Consider the following 16,634-nt stretch of genomic DNA (forward strand, 5'->3'; position numbering starts at 1 on the left):
GCAGATGGGAAGGCAGGTGAGGGAGAGGAAATTCATTGTGAATGGATGTGAACATAGAGATTGTAGATAAATATAGCTTTTAATGGTACTTTCACTTCTCTATTGAAAGAACCTTGATAAGGAAAATACAAGTTGCTGGCTGGACTAATGCTAATCGCTGATACTACTCAGCTGATCATACTTGCATGGGGAAACTATATCTAAAAGTAAATGACAGAAACTTCTCAGTGGCGATGACGCCATATTTACCAAGCTCAATTACACCAAATGCTCACTCTTTTTCCCCATGATGTTAATCATTTGAGTAAAAATATACCTTAAGTCTGCCAACAGACATGCAACGTAATTGCCAAATGTGTACTGGTCTCAGTCTACCTGGAAGAGGCCATGGTGGTGGACCACCCCATCCTGGTGGTGTAGCAATGACAGAAGAGAGTATTCTGTGTGCAGCAGCATCTTCCCCTGCCTCTCTTCCTGAGTTTCCCCGGCAGAGTTCACTCGCTCCTCCAGTGTTAGGATCTGCCATAACCACACATGACAACAGGGCAAACATTAGGTCACAAGACAAGAGAGCAAACAGGATCAGAGAGGGGAAAAAAGAGGGCTACTCTACAGTTTTAACACTGAAAATTTGAATGCCTGAAAATATGAATTTAAGTCACTGAACAGAACAGAACAACAAACAAAAAAAAAGTGGATAGAGCAAAGCAGGAAGGCAGCTTTGTAACAGTGGCCCACAATCCAGTGTGAAGTTACCATGCTGTTAAGTAGAAACAGGGGCACTGTGGTTATGGATATGAGGGCAGGGTCCAACACAGACTCCCACCATGATCGTGGGGGTTAAAAGTTGACATTCCAGGTGGGGCCCTACCTTCCTCTGTTCCTTTTTCTCCTTCTATGGTTCTATAGACCCCTGTGTTGTTTAGAAGGCATTGGATAACCCCAGTAAACATGCCTGACTCAAGTTTTGTTTGTGTCAAATTGAAAGAGGGGCAATAAAATGCATACCAAAGGAAGGTCAAAAGTTCAAATGTCTACTGGAACATCATCGCTTTGTTTTGGAATGAAATGCTCAATTTCTATTGAAGAGTGAGTTCAAATAATTATGATTCTAAGAAACCAAAACAGACAAAAAAAAAAGTGCTGACCCTGACAGACTTACTTTGAGCTGATAGAAGTCATCGGTGCCATCTTTTCTGGCCAGGCACTGCACTATGCTCGGCACTGGTGAGTTGCCCAGGCGAGGCCCTGTAAGGATAAGAAAAAGAACAGCTGCGTGACCAAAAGGCAGCCTACATGTTGGAGTGTGTGCTCTCAGCTCATTAAGGAGCTCCATGTGCAAGTCCCCATTAACACCACAAGTGTAATGTTTTCTTTGGCACCAAGTGTTGAGGATAGTGAAGGAGCTATTTAGCAGAAAACATTCAAATTTAGAGTACTGAAGAGAAATACATTTTCCAAAGGGAGGAATTAACCTTGCCCCAACACAGAGCGAGGCCTTTCTGACCAATGTAATAGGGATCAGCAAAATTCTTCACATTCTTGTCTCAGGCGTGCGTAAGCCTTTAGTGTACTCACAAAGGCACCCCACAACTATTACATACAAATACCTTTACCCAATTACCTACACTCACACACGGGCGACACACGGCAACAATGTGCACTAAATGGATTTTCATCCACAGAGATGCTGATGATGGGTTGTCAGTCATTTGAAATTGTTTGGGTAACACATTCATGTCGGCTGGTTGAGCAAATACTCAAAGCTTTCATACCAAGAACGAAGGGGCCGGCTCTCTTGGCATTACTGCCGGATATCCCAGGACACTGCAGCTTGCTGGCCCTGCCTGATGTCTCTCCAGCCCCCCTCTCCGACGAGCGCCGCTTGGACATACTGGAGCTCTACGGGGGAACAAATCTGATTAGTTCATGGGATAAAGATAGTCAACTTAAAGGGAAAGCGCATACACGTGACTGCAAAAATACAAACTATAAATGGTACAAAACATCAGTAATTTATAACCAAGAGACTATATTCATAATTACTGATAGTGTTTGAAAATAAAAACTATACTCAACTGTATGCTGTTTACTATCGGTATACGCTTTAGCAGATACATACAGGCTGGCTGGGAGCACACTGATTAGTGAACAGAGGTGAAGGAGGTAAACTTCAGGGCAGCTCCACCCAGCCCATTTTAAATAACCCTCCCCTCACATTTACACACCTCAGTGTGAATGTGAGGCCATTACAGCTCCATTTAGAATAATGAATGCCGGCGTCAAGGGCAACACCTCAGATTCAATCTCCCCACCAGGCAAAGTGAATGTGCTACAATCTGCAATTTAAAATCGAAAGCACTTGCATGCAAATGCATGGCGTTAGCACGTCATTCTTTAAACAGAGGCATTTTAATTTGATTCTCTAAGCTTTTGCTTTTCCTGCAGCAGTGGGCATGGGTTTAGAAAATCCTTGTGCTCTTAATCTGCATGCTTCATCTCTGAATCTGTGCAGCCAGCTTATCTGTGCAGACCTTCCTCTGAAAGGACGTACGCGTTGTAACAAGACTGAAAGGTGTTCTGAGCCCTGAGCCCTTGCACTACAATAAGGAAGCAGATTCACATCCCAGAAGAGCCAGTGACACAACGTCACCACACAAACTGCTTTAGCCGGCATGGCAGATCTGATCTGCGTCCCAGAAATCAGAGAGCGAGAGGTATGCTTTGTTTACGGATAGCGAGTTCCTATGCGATGAAACCTCATCTGTTTCTCATAATGGGGAAGTAGAGCCCTGAACTGAGAGGAATGATTCACTCTGCTGTTGTGCTGAGTTTTCATGGCACAGAAATGCCTAAATGTCCAGGTGATGACCCTAAATGAAGAGTGCTCACAAATTTCGAATTTATGCATCATACCAGCTGAGATATAATTTTCTTTTAAAAAGCTCATAGAACCATTGTCGTAATATCCAAAGCAAAGAAACAGAAAGTGAAGTCTAAAAATAAAAAATACTTCAACGACTACTTCAACCTACAAACTAAGTATTATGGGAAAAGCTTACAAACACAAAGAAAGTAAGTACAATATGTTTATTAAGTGGAGCAACTCTTAGCCATCTTCCTGTTTCAAAACCTATGGCGCACCACTTGCCAGTTGGCATTTTTGGGCAATGAGGAGCCGGGACAGTTGGCAGTCAGTAAGGGCTTGTATGATATCTCACTTCCATGAGGCTTTTTGTGATCCCAGACAGCAGACAGTGTCATCACCATGTCTCTCGCCCATCTGTCTCCATCTCCACTAGTCATTGCCCACAATGAGTCTGATGTGCTGAGGTTTTCTGACAGCATTTATGGCACAAGCCAGGGTGACACCAAGCCATGCTGCCAATAGTGACAGAGCATCTTACTCTAGTTGATGCAAAGAAGCAGATTATCAGGTAGTGCAATTCATGAGGCTTCAAGCCAGAAATAGCAGGCACTATACTTTATATGCACTCAGTTCAGGCAGTCACTTTAAATAACATACTGTAATTCATGCACCTTGGACTTAAAACACTTAACTGAGTCATTGACAGAAAAGGCAACATGGCGCTCAATAAATGGACCCAAGGCTGTTCATCTGCCAACTAAAAACCAGCTGCCGTGTTGTGGAGCCAACCCCAGACACATCCTAAAAGCAAAGGTCAATGTAACCAACTACTGCACACCGACCTAAATGACATCAGCGCGATGACAGCACGCAGCTCTCCTTTTCTGACACTGCTGTGCCTCTCCGCTCAGCCAGTGATCTGGCAGGCAAGCCTGCCTCTGCCTCTGACTGTACCAGAGGGAGGACAAGAACAGATACAGCCGCTGAATCATATCACACAAAAGGAGGAGAGTGCCAGTGCCTACAAGAAATGTGGGCTCCTCAAATAGTATCAGAACAAAACAACCACGTAGGTGTCTCAAGATCCACCCACGCAGACACCGTGCCACTTGTCTGGCTCTGCAAGAAAAGCTCGAATGCACGATCGAGGTAGTAGCAAGAAAGACACAAACAAAAAAGCACTCGAGGAGTTTGGATTATAATGAATTCCAGCGAGATTAGACGATACATACCAATGAATCCACAAGGAGATCAAACACAGAAAGTCGGTAAAGAAAAGAGAAAAAGTAAAATCGCATGCGGGTTTGAGTCTCCCTGCTTGAATGCTGACGCATATGTCAGCTCACTCACTTGGCTTCCAAATAACGCAGCTTTGGACTTCACATTTGAGCAATACCGTCACCGATGCCCTTGACCGCACGACCATGTTATGGACACAAGGTCACGCGGTAGAAAAATATATATATATAAACAAACACCTGACGAACGTAATTGCAAATGCACGCAGACTGTCACACATTGATTGGTGCCATTTTGCGTCCACAAGGTCTGGACACTCGGGTTTTGGCAGCGATCAGTCTAACGACATGACAGAATATAACGCTTACGTTACGCCTTGCAATTAGAACACAACCGGGCAGAAAACTGATCACAACTTAATACTAATTCAATTTATATAAACAAAAACTACCTGACCACCTATAAACCGTTTAAAACACGCACTGCACCGACTTGGTAAATGTCTGCCAAAAGTGCTTGTTAAAATAGAACTGTTCATCATATTCTAGGTTCGATATTAACGTACTGTGACATAAAAGAAAAAAACAAAAAAACAACACAACAACATTGAGAGGGCATACAAACTTAGTACGACCGTACAGCTCATTGCATTCCTCGGCTAAATACGTTACTATATATTCGAGCTCACAAGCCACACAAAGAGACACACAACACAAGGAGTTGGGCTTTCGGTGCAAACTGGACAAAGCAGCTGTTAGCAAGATTACGTCCATTTAAACATGTACTGTCGCGTACCCGAGAGTTTTATATGTGGTTGCAACAGAACGACGTTAGCTAACAAAGCTGGAGTCTGTAGGGCAGCCGAGAGGCCATTTAAACAAAGTAGGTAACATTACAGCTGGCTAACATTGCCAGAAAGCTAGATAGCAACGTAGTCGCCACCCCGCTTACCTCGAGCCAAAACCGCCGGGTAAGATCTGCGCTGTCTCCTTAAAACGTGGACATTTCTTGAGTAAACGCTGTGGTGTATGTGCGGAGCTTCTCGCTTTAACAGGAGACACCACAGAGATTTGGTTTCGGGTTGCTTAGCCTCTGTTACAGAAATGAGCAATTAAGGAAAAGCCTCCGCTCCTCGCTGATCGCATCTTTCCACAGCGACAGCGCCACCTGACAACGGAAATGACGCACACACAATTTTTTGATTGACAGCTGCGATCGACCAATGCCTTCAGTTGTTGCTTCGTAACCGGTTACACACTGATGATGACATTCTTTGCATAATAAAAGTTGATAAATGAAACCATTACATCATGGTAGTTTGCATTTGAATTTTTGATACTTAAACTGTGTGTTTTTCAAATGCTGTAAGAAACAAACGGCGATATGCAGTATTATAAGCAGATTGAGTTTTGGACATTGAAATATTATACAAGGATTACTGAAAGGGCTTTCTGGGCACAGGTCCAGGGACCCAATGAGTAAGGGGGCAAAAACAATTACAGACTAAAAATAATTCAAAACAGTAAGGAGATTAAAATATCTCATAAGTATGCCCAGGAACTCATGATTTATAATCCATTCATGACAAACACCTATAAGACATCACCGAAAATATAATCAAAGTGATAAAACGTTTACCACCCTGAACATTACAACTACTTAAATTAGTTTTCTTTAAGATTGCATTACAAACTCAAAATATTTCCTCCTGTCTATGTGTTCTACAAACAAAATGAGCAAAAACTCCAACCAGAAAAAGTCACAAGAAACGAAACACATTAAACTTAATCGAATTTGCTATGAAAATACTGTACCCTGGTGTGCAATTACTATAAAGTCTATTCTATAAGCCTTCTTTTGTTTGGTGAAACTTAATCTACAGATTTACCTTAAAGTAGGTGTGTTCGTAGTACAATTTTAATTTTGCTTTATAACACAAACCATTCACAGAGTCAGTGAAACTGTATCACAGAATTCAGTTAGTTCTTCATTTGACAAATTGATAATTTCTTTACAAGATTTGAAACTCACAAAGTGCTACATGCGTTGATATTACAGTTTGGTAAGATTTGCTGTAATTTCCTTCAACATCAACCACAGATTGAACTCACCGAGACGTTAGTTCGTTACACATTTACTCAGCAAGAAAACTTTTGAGTGACTGACATTTAGGAGAGCCCACCTATGATCTCAATTTAGATTCAATGACTGATCTAAAATTCCACCCACAGCTACCAGTTTCCAACCAGTGGGTTGATGTGAAAGACTGAGAGGGCAACCTAAATGGCAGAGACTTATTTGAGATTCTTCCTGCCTTGACTCAGCAGAGCATATGTCTCCAGCCACATGAAAAGCATGTCAAGCTGTGGCTTTACAGTGTCCTGGCCGCACTCTTTAAAGAGGAAACTGAATCATAACTAAAATGCAGGTACTATGAGAGAAACATTTGACATGCTTCAAGTTTACTAGAAAATCTATAAATTCTTTCTTACTTTGTACTTTTCACCTTGATGGCAAGTCTGAGAAGTTTTCAATAATTTGACAATGAGTATCTTTTTGATCATATTGGCTTTTTAAAAACATGATTCGAAAATGTATTCACTTTGCAAGTATACACACAGGTAAGCTTGTAAAGCTAAAGCTGGGAAAATACTGATGAATCCTGTTAGGAGTCTTAGAGGAGGACTGGCATGAGCTCTGGTTTCTGTTTGTTTTGCAAGTCGGCCATTTCCTCAGGGCACCAAGTGTTTTTTGTCTCTCTTTTGATGAGATTATTGAGAAGATCTCATCAGAATCCTCCTCCCCCAGATCAATTCAGAGAAATGTCTCAGCATGTTTGCCTCCACGGTATGCAGAGTTCGTGTGTGTGTGAGTGCGGCTGACTGGGGGAGTGCAGACAGTCTCATTTTGACTCGTCTGCCTGCTACTTTTTGCTGTTGCCATGGCAAATCTTGTTGTAGGTCTGTGCTGGAGGTAGAAAGTCATTGTGGATGATATTGAAGCATGTTGTTTTTAACGATCTGGTTTGATGGTCAAACACTTCAGTATATGTTAACCTAAAAAAAAAAATCAAAGATTTGTTTATTCACTGCAGCCAGCCCTTCACCCCTATAAGAAATTAATTTGCTAGAGAAAATAACTTGGTCTGAGGAGAACTTTTATAACCTTTTAAGTGAAAATAATACAGTGGTACATTGAAAACATTGGAGAACTGTGTGGCAATGAGTTCAGACAAACATGCAGTTACATGTTACAGTTAAGGTCAGACAGCCCCCTCTTCTGCTAGATCTTGTTGACTGCAACAAGCTGTTCAAGCTATTACATCAGTATTCAAGCTGTTCATTTAATAATGTGCAAACACATAACACATATCTTATTTTTGATCTATTTATTAAAAATACTAGATTTCACAATCAATAATTTAGCAATTGCAGAAATATGCATTTCCCTATACACATAAAATTATACATTCAATAAATACAGTTTATTTATAGTAAAATATTTACAGATAGCTTCTTGTATTGCATTTCTCTGTATTGTAACACGGTTCTCTTGAAGAAGCACATTTCTGAGCCTCATCTCAACATTCATAGACATCACAGCGTAGTGGAATATGTTCTTGTTGCTCCTCGTACTTTTTTAAAGGTAGAACGAAAAAGTAAATAAAACTAAACAAAAAGAAAGGGAGCATTTGAGGGAACTGAAACCAAAATAGCAAGAGCACTTGGGTTTCTATTGATTCTCCCACAGTATCATTTAATCACACCTCATTAGAATACAGAAGTCACTAAGCCATATACCCTGTGCAATAAGATGTGATAGGAACAAAATGCCATGTAAGAATGTCATGTGATCATATTTGTGATTAAATGACACTGTGAAATAAAAGGAAGGTGTATTTTATATGGTTAAGATGTTTGAAATATGAATTTTGACCTTACATCAACAGATGCTTTGCTATTATCACATACACATATTCAACATACTTACATATGCCTACTGTAATTCTTGTTGTACTGAAACCTTTCTCAGTTTACAGCAAACATACTATCATACTTTAGTGCAGCTTAAAGTTTTGCTCACCACATCTGTGTTGTATCTGCTCACATCTGCATCTGCAATGTACCCCAAAGAAGAAAGTGAATGTGAGGTTTCTACAGAGTATTTGCAGGTCATGGCTGCAGACTGATCTTCAGTAGTTTGGAGTGTTGATGATGCACTGTGCTCCACCTCCTGAGCAATTCTGTCAAGACAGACCCTGTCACAGGCTGTCCATCATGGCCAAAAGGTCGTCTCCTTTGCTGCTGGCATCGTCAGACTGATCTCCAGACTCTGGGAATTCTCCCATGATCTTGGCCAGTTCTGCATTGGCCTGTTGGTCCTGAAAGACAGTGTTATCCACCAGTCACTGTGTTGGAGTGGTAATCACATAGACTTCGCCCTGATTACAGTAAATCCTGTTAGACGGCCAAAGTCTCACATCCCTGATCATTGACTGTAGTGTGCTGGACTGTCGTCAAATCCCTTGAGTTACTCAGAGTTAGGAAAGCCTATGAGCTGTGAGGCTTATATGTTAGGGCCCAGTGCTAAATCTGCCAGTTGATAAACTGTTAGCCCTTAGATAAAAAGTAGAGTCATCAAGAAATCGGGCTCGTGTCAGTTGCCAAGAATACTGTATACTGTTCACTATACTACAGTACTATAGTTCCAAGATATCTCCTGATCAAACAGTGAGTTTCTCCAGAAAACTTGATCCGTTTTAAACATGTTTACTCTCACTGTTAAATAGAGAAGAACAGCATCTAATCAGCTGATATTCAGAAACAAACAAAAAAAAACCCCAACATGGCTTGCACGACAGTGACGTTTTAATCACTAAACCTCGTCAGAGATGAGGTAAAGTTTCTTCAGCGATACCTGGGACAAAATTGTCCAGTGGTTGAGCAGTCTGCAACCATCATCAGACAAAAAATGGCCCCCATTGTTGTCAATATATATGCTGCAAACGTCACGATTAATTCTAAATAAAAAAGTGTGTGTGGACAGACTCAGTATTGTTTACCTTTGTTGCTTGGATGTTTATCACTCCATAGGAAAGGTCATCGGGTCTTGATATTAATGCTTCTCTGTGTTAAAGGAGAGTTGTAATTTTAGTTTCATAGTATATTTTTTTAAAGTGTTTCAACAACACATATCAGGACACTCACTCCTCTTCTTCATCAGTGGCAAAGAGGTTCACTCGGAAGCCACTGTCGGGATTTCCTGCTTTCTGGACTTCTAAGCCTCCCATTAACCGGGCCAACAGATTCAGCTCCTCTTTGGCCAAAGGGTTTGGAGCTGCATTGACCTGTTGACACACAATAGCTTGTTCACTTCAATATATTTATTGATTTACCTCTTGTTTCCAAGATCCTGCTACAGATGATGCGGCATCAGGAAGCATAGTTATACACCAGTGTCACATCACATAATCATATTATGTGCAATCAACTCTGCACAGATGCAAAATATGTCAGAACAACATTTTAGTGTATAAAGTTTATTACTTTTGGGTAATAATAAAATCATTAATGTATCACCTTTGTGTGCTGAGCAGAATTTTTTGATGTACCGGACATGTGAGTTTCCACAGGCCGGCTGACACTGTACCTGAATAAAAAGAGAATGAGCATATAGATATATGTTAAAGTTTAAATAAAAACCTGCAAAAGTTTTATAATTAGAAGATATTGTTCATAGACTTCATACATATAATTAAGAGTCCCTGACTTAAAACATCTATAAGTCATTAACATTATAATATAAAGAAATAATGTGTAATTATGGACCTCACTTAACCTCCATGAGAACTGACATCTAAACTATCATTCCTGTTCTGATTTAATTTACTGCTTCGACACATCTCTTGACTTAGTTGATTTTCATCTAACTCTAATCTGCAAGAGCATAAAAATACCAAGTTATGTCGGCATACGAGTCCATGCCAGTGCCTTACATGTTTGTGCCTAGTTTTGTGACCCTATCTCCAAAAATCTCAAAAGATCCTTCCCGAAGCGCAGAAGTGTAGTTTCCTCCATTATTGAACTTCAGCCTTGTCAGCTCTTCACCAGAACAGCTAAAAATCCTGAAATGACCAGACAGAAAACACAGCAATTCGTTGTCAGAGAACAAAGTGGCTTTCTTAAGTAGAAGCTTAACCCCAAGTGTTTTTATACGAGTTCTTACTTCTTCGATGGTTTCAGTGTTTCAAAAATGTGATCCAAGCTTAACATGCAACTCATCCAAAATTAGAAGTCAAGTACTTGTTCAACAAAAGCAAAATGCATTTAGCTGCAGGTAGAACTACTTAAGACCAGAATACACCGCTGGGATAGGATAGCTCACAGACTTTATGAAAGAATAAAAGGCAAACATAAAATATTGCTGGAGTTACCAAAGGCAAAGCGTACTATCAAAGCCACTTATTCAATTTCAGCCACAGGGATCTCCATAAATTTTTAGAGTGAAGAGTGCTTTGGTCTCAGAAATGAGATAAGTCTACTGTTGCACCTTATCAAGCCAGGAACTTGTGTTCCATGAGGCACGGGACCACTGGTGGGGAGCACAAAGCGACCATTTGAGTTCTGCACTTTATCCTTCAGGAAAATTGAAACCTGACAAAGAAAATGAAACAGAGATAAAGAAATGTGGGGAAAATATAGCAAAAATAACAAAAAGAAAGTCCTCTAGTTAATCCTTGCTAATGATGAAACAATGGACTTACCCTTATATGCATGTCTTGAAAGAAGATAAGAAGAGTTTGTCTAATCAGCTGGAATTCACCATTAGACAATTGTGTATACATCTAAGAAGTAAAAATAACAATAATAATAACAGAACATATTAATAATTGCTGTAAAGGAGGAAAAAGAAAATGTTTGTGATCTACATGAAACAACAAAAAACAATGGGAATGTACCTCTATGAGCTGTTGGTACGTTTCATCAACCTGACTGAGAATGTTGGGGGTTTCTTTCACAAAGTCTTTAATTGCATCCATGTGGTTGAAGGAGACAAGGAGGATGTCCTTTGGCCGGAGACACAGAAGCACCTGATATTTAAAAGCCATGGTCATCAAGTCATAGAGCTGCGAAAAAAGAGACAGAAAGACAACCTCACTGCGTCATCCATCAATAATAAATGCATGTTGTTGCTGAAAAACAGCAGAGGGAGCCACATACACTGCATAGGAATGGTGCTGCAATGCAAGAAATACATTATTAATATAAATGACTAATTAGACTATAGATTTGTCTGACACATATACTTGTTAGTAGTTTTAAAATATCCCTCTGTATGCTATGGAAAAAAAATAGTACATGACTTACTTTGTCCATACTAGCTTGATTAAGTCTCATTATGGACGCATGGGCCAGCCTGTCAAACACAGTCCGTAGGGCCTTCTTGGAATAAAGCTCCTGCGGCTTGAAAAGCTCCTCCAGGAACTTTTTGTTGAACATGGTGGTGATGATGTCATTCATAACTAATTAGGCCAACCAATACAACAGAAAAGTCCAAAAATAGTCAGCAGAAGTTTGACAAATGAATATTCCACATTTCAAATTCAGAAGCAGGCAGGTGAGCACTCTACACTATATGTTTGCCAAAACAAAATAATTCAGAACATAACCCCAAAAGAGCCAACGAAGCAGCAGCAGCATGGCGAGACAAAAGCAGTCTCCTACTTGCTCGCAAGTCTACTGCCAGGTTGGGAATACTTTGGATTTAAAATTGCATTTAGCTGTTATCAGTTCTCTGCAACAGTACTGCAGCTACTTGTAATATATGTGATGAGTCAACTAAGCTAAATCAACTGGTCTAAATGTTCCATTTTTGCAGTAGTTCAACTTACCCACAAAGAAATAAAAAAATTTAGAGAAAAACAACACACTTGGTGATGACGAAAAAAGATAGGTGATTAGATCGGTAAAGGGTGTCAATACAAAGAGACAGCCAGATGAATACTTTCTGGTTTGTTAAATAAAGACAAAGTCAAAGTTTGCATTTTATGACACATATAGACTGCTCAGTAAAAACCTTAAGAGCCCTTTAATTTGTTTTTCAATTTGAGACACAACATTGAAATATATTGTGGTTACACAGTGAAAGCCGTTGATCAACAATCACCAATGAAGTTTGTAACTTGAATGTGAGTATTTGAGTGGCTCAGCCACTTACATGACTGGTGCTGGGCATTACCTGTGGTCTGGTCTATGCATGACTTTCCATGAATTGCTCATTTATCAAATATAATCATTTATGCAGCGCACGGATACAAGCTAGGTCAAAGCAGAGCAAAGAACTACTAATGCATAAGCGCATGATTATACTGAATCTTTAGTAATACCTCTCTTTCTGTCCTCCTCTATCCAGGCGGCTATTGAGGAAACTTAATAAATTAAAAGAAGATACATAAATTAACTTTTTGCATTATTTTGTCACCCTGACTATGGAAGTCACGAGAGAGCAGTTTCTATAAATAGAAAGCAAAGCTCTAATAATAACACAACGAAATTTGCTCTGAGCTCTGAAGCATATTCTCCTACCCAGCCCTAGTTATTATCTGTGGGTAAGTTAATCGAAATACATTTAACTGACTCAATAAGGTTAACCCTTGACTTGTGTTTATAACGCTGTATATATCATATTAACTTACCTGCGCACCAACCAGCCAAATAATAATAAAAAAAAAAAACCTTAACAAAGGTAATGTGCACTTGCAGCGGTTTAACATTGAACATTTTACTGCAGCGAAGTGACATTTGTGTTGTTAGCTAAAGAGCTGCTAAGCTAGTTACCTTTCTTAGCCTTGTCAGCGGGTATATTCTGAGCTCGAAGACGCTGGTCCAGGATGTACAGCATCTCGCCACCGAGATTTATAAAAAGCAGCGGCAGAGTCCTTGAAGACATTATGGTATCTGAAGAGTTGAATCTTAATGACAAACGTAAACAAGTAGTAGATGTAGCGCACTGGTTGCTGATGGTAAGGGGGGCTTGTCTGTTTGAGATAGCCTCTTCTGGTTGCCAGGCCACGAAAAAAAAGCAGCCTATCACAGCATACTGACGTAAGGACGTAAAAGCGAGGCCATGAATCAAGACAAACATAGAATAGAATAGAATAGAATAGAATAGAATAGAATAGAATAGAATAGAATAGAATAGAATAGAATAGAATAGAATAGACTGTAGTCTATGTTGACAGCATCCTTGGTAAATACTTAGCAGCTGCTCGTGCATTCAAGTCGTAATGAACTTGAATTTTAAGGGGAAGGAACAACCTGTCTTTCTAAAAAAAAAAAAAGAACATAAGATGGAATTTCTCTTTAGGAAAAATAAATGGTGACTTTTAATGAAAGTGAATGTCTCACTTTGAAATTAGTTTATTCAATTCAGATGTATTTATATGGCACCAAATTACAACAAGCGTCATCTGAAGCTCTACCAGGCACTTTCAACATTTGATATGTTGTTTCTTTATATTGTTCTGTTGTGAACAGCAACTAAGAGTGTGCAATGAGTCACAAAATAACAGACCCACGAGTAACTCAAATTCAGCTTCCTGGGTGAGAATATAGAAAGAGTATTATTCCACCGCTGCAGGTTGAGTTTTCTTGGTATTTCTGCAAAAGCTGACAAATGTCATTTTGTGATGGCATATAATCACAAGGAGCACTGTCACTTCACAGCAATAAGGTCCCTGGTTTGAATTTCAGTTGGGGCCTCTCTGTGTAGTGTTTGGTGTTTGCTTGTTCTCCCTGTGCCTTTTGTCATCACTGCCACCTTTCTTTTTGTGTGCTTACTTGCTACTCCAAACTGCCTCTCTCACCAACATGCAACTCCAATAGGCTGAAAAAACAGTATGTATTCCCTATACATTATTTCTTGATGTATAGGGACAGTAAGACAGCCCTGCAGCGCCACCCGAAGCAATAAGAGACATTTTCACTCCAACAGAAGGATTTGCCCAGTATTTCCCATACTTTTAACCTTACTGAAAATGCAAAAAAAAAAAAAAAAAAATAGAACCTTCAACAAATCTTATTACCACTTCTTCATTTTTGAAAAATAAGTTAATTATGACGGCACCGTTTTTGCAGTCAGTACGATTTATGAACTTTTAACACTTTTGGCCAACAGTTTCAGTTCCTCTGATATTGATAGATGAATAAATTAAAATAAATAAATTATCTGAGTATACATTGATATCTTCCTTATACAATACAATCCATATGAAATTTGATTCAAACTAAAGTGATTGCAAGTAGTCCTCAATAATACAAACTCAGATTACAGTGTTTGGGTATCTAATACACTATGCTAGACAAAAGGGAAACCTTTAAGATCAATGGAAGAACTAAATGAAAATGTATCTATTAAAGCCATTTACTTAATATCAGTTATTTACATAATTTCTTGTGAAGCAATTAAAGCCTTGTTCAGTAACACCTTATCAAGCCAGGAACTTGCTTGTGTTCCATGTGACACAAGACTTTTGATGAGTAAGTGAGTAAATGAGTAAGTACAAAGTGGCCACTCAAGTTTGCACTTCATATTCCAGGAAAATGGCTTTCAGATGTTGCAGAGAGAAATGCAGTAAAATGAGTAAAATTCTTCACACACACAAAAAAAACTAGACCACTTTGCAAAGATAACACCAGCTGTAACACCACTGACCTAGCTTTAAAGTGTGCCTTTACACTAACTGGAGCTGCAATCTTGTCACATTACAACAGATAGACAGACAACAAGATAAATATCTTTGTGGTGATTCCTGCAACAGGATGTGTATTCTGGGCCACAATTTCTATTGGATATGTAGTCACATACAGCATGTGTGAATTTCTCATTTGCAGTAAATGTGCTGAATATGTAGTATATTACATAACTATATTGTATAACTAAAATAGTAACTAAACTATACAGGCATAGCTATGCCTCTATAAGTGTATAAATATTGTTTTGCACTAGTTTGGAGTAACATGATTGGCTTCTAAGGAATGGTTGATGACAGGATTGATCAACGGATGAAAAAGTAAAACAAAGCAGCTAATGAGGGAATGCGATTGATGTGAGGATATCATATGACTAGTGCAAAGCTTTTTTGCAACGCTAATGCGGCTTGAAATTCACACTAGACCAGCACAACAAAAAAGTTCACAAACTGAAGTTAGACAAATATCATTTGCTTGGCAGCAGACAGTTGAGGAATATAGCCTGCTATATGTTGACAAGAAAAGGAGATCAACAGATCGACACATATTGAATGATGAAGTTGGTTAAAATGATGTAATAAGACATAATAAATCATATCATAAGTGTGATGTGTCTACAGAAAGCAGTTTATCTACAGTAATACAGATTTTTGTTGTTACTCATGTACAGCAGAGTGAAAAATTACATTTAATACATTGAAATGCAGATTCCTCTGTTTTTGCTGTCCTCACAAAAGCTTTAGAAATCAACAAATTACTTTCACAATAGCTGGACATCGTCTTGTTACAGTGAAATGTCTCCATTCCTGATGCGGACTTCTCGTGCCATCCTGCACCCTTCACAAAATCCGCAGAAAAAGGTCATGAGGGCGTCATTGCATACTGTCCCCTGTGGTTAAAGAAATTGCAACAAAAATTCCCATCACTGAATATGTAGCTTTTGCAATTCAGGTTTCGCAATCTCAGGGCACACCCATTATTTCCTATGTTTAGGAAATCGCAAAATTCTGCAAGTTCTACAAACCCAACATACCTGAATACCATAAGTCAGTCTCATATGAGTCCTCATGGCTGTCATGCCTCCAGGCACACAACCCAAACAGCAGTTTTCTCCATATTTATTAGCCGTGTAGCAGCTCAGTGCAATTGGACAGAAAAAACCAAGGGCACCTGAACAACAAAGGCAATTTTGTTAGAGATCAGAATCTGAGAAAACAAGATCTTTCAGACAGTACTTAACCAAGTGTGTCTCTGGTATGCGAATAAATTAAGCAATTGTACTCACAGACCAAACAGTCGCTGAAGCAGGAGCACAAACCCGTGCTCCACTGTCCCGTTTGGACGTTAGTCCCATAGCCGCCTGCACCAGGTTGATTTGTAACCACTGGGTTTGACATTTGGATCACTGGAGCTGCTGGTTTTGATTTTGCTTCTGTGTGAAGAACAAATTCAGCTGTTAACACATCTGCAAGAGTGCAGAGTGTTGCACTTAATCAAAAAATGTTATTCTATCACACAGAACCTGTACTATCACTTAATCAGCATTCAGTAGCCTTTCCAAAAAGCATTAAATGTTTGTACAAATGCACCATGTTTGGTTTCTCTAAGATTTAAGAAGAAACTGGTTTGTGCACTTTGAGAACTTCTGTGATGTCCACACTAATCATTTATTTGATTACGAAAATGAAATCTTAATTAATCAGATTACTACTTGTATTTCAAGGGAATCCTTCTTCAGTTTGTAGCAGTTCAACCTCTAAATCATTGACGTTGTT

The 16,634-nt window shown here is 39.3% G+C and overlaps 2 protein-coding genes across 5 annotated transcripts in view; both read right to left on the reverse strand.

Annotated features, from left to right (window-relative positions):
- The window catches only part of stk40 (serine/threonine kinase 40), a 412,820-nt gene extending 407,550 nt beyond the window's left edge, over window positions 1–5,270 (reverse strand). For 2 of the 3 annotated variants that reach the window (XR_011917315.1, XM_072393871.1), the window contains exons 1-4: window positions 4,102–4,204; window positions 1,776–1,902; window positions 1,163–1,248; window positions 376–519 (exon numbers count right to left, since the gene is read on the reverse strand). Coding sequence is in view for 2 of the 3 variants with exons in the window: in XM_072393871.1 (XP_072249972.1) it covers window positions 376–519; window positions 1,163–1,248; window positions 1,776–1,902; window positions 4,102–4,203 (459 nt within the window). In the remaining variant the exon portion in view is untranslated. Of the gene's footprint in view, window positions 1–375; window positions 520–1,162; window positions 1,249–1,775; window positions 1,903–4,101; window positions 4,205–5,059 lie in introns of those variants that run through there. The other variant, XM_072393872.1, reaches the window with a different exon arrangement.
- Window positions 5,271–7,272: 2,002 nt separating this feature from the next.
- Window positions 7,273–13,986, reverse strand: oscp1b (organic solute carrier partner 1b). Of its 2 annotated transcripts, none has more exons than XM_072393851.1 (10): window positions 13,948–13,986; window positions 11,476–11,630; window positions 11,067–11,234; window positions 10,872–10,952; window positions 10,658–10,761; window positions 10,104–10,232; window positions 9,688–9,757; window positions 9,316–9,455; window positions 9,171–9,234; window positions 7,273–8,489 (listed from the first exon to the last, which is right to left on the reverse strand). In XM_072393851.1, the coding sequence occupies exons 2-10, from the start codon at window positions 11,626–11,628 to the stop codon at window positions 8,370–8,372; spliced, it is 1,029 nt and encodes a 342-aa protein (XP_072249952.1). In that variant the 5' UTR covers window positions 11,629–11,630; window positions 13,948–13,986; the 3' UTR covers window positions 7,273–8,369. The 2 variants fall into 2 exon arrangements, with proteins under 2 accessions (XP_072249952.1, XP_072249951.1); XM_072393850.1 differs by lacking the exon at window positions 13,948–13,986 and adding an exon at window positions 12,946–13,244.
- Window positions 13,987–16,634: the final 2,648 nt, after the last annotated feature.

The sequence above is a fragment of the Leuresthes tenuis genome, unplaced genomic scaffold (genome assembly GCF_036924035.1).
Source record: "Leuresthes tenuis unplaced genomic scaffold, fLeuTen1.0.hap1 SCAF_10, whole genome shotgun sequence".
NCBI lineage: Eukaryota > Metazoa > Chordata > Actinopteri > Atheriniformes > Atherinopsidae > Leuresthes > Leuresthes tenuis.

Excerpts from the sequence above, each read along its gene's own strand:
- oscp1b (XM_072393850.1), bottom strand. The coding sequence starts at position 13,057 with ATGTCTTCAAGGACTCTGCCGCTGCTTTTTATAAATCTCGGTGGCGAG. Across the intron at positions 10,762-10,871 it reads TTCAAGACATGCATATAAGG|GTTTCAATTTTCCTGAAGGA; the intron begins GTAAGTCCATTG and ends TTTCTTTGTCAG. Across the intron at positions 9,758-10,103 it reads ACAAAACTAGGCACAAACAT|GTACAGTGTCAGCCGGCCTG; the intron begins GTAAGGCACTGG and ends CTTTTTATTCAG.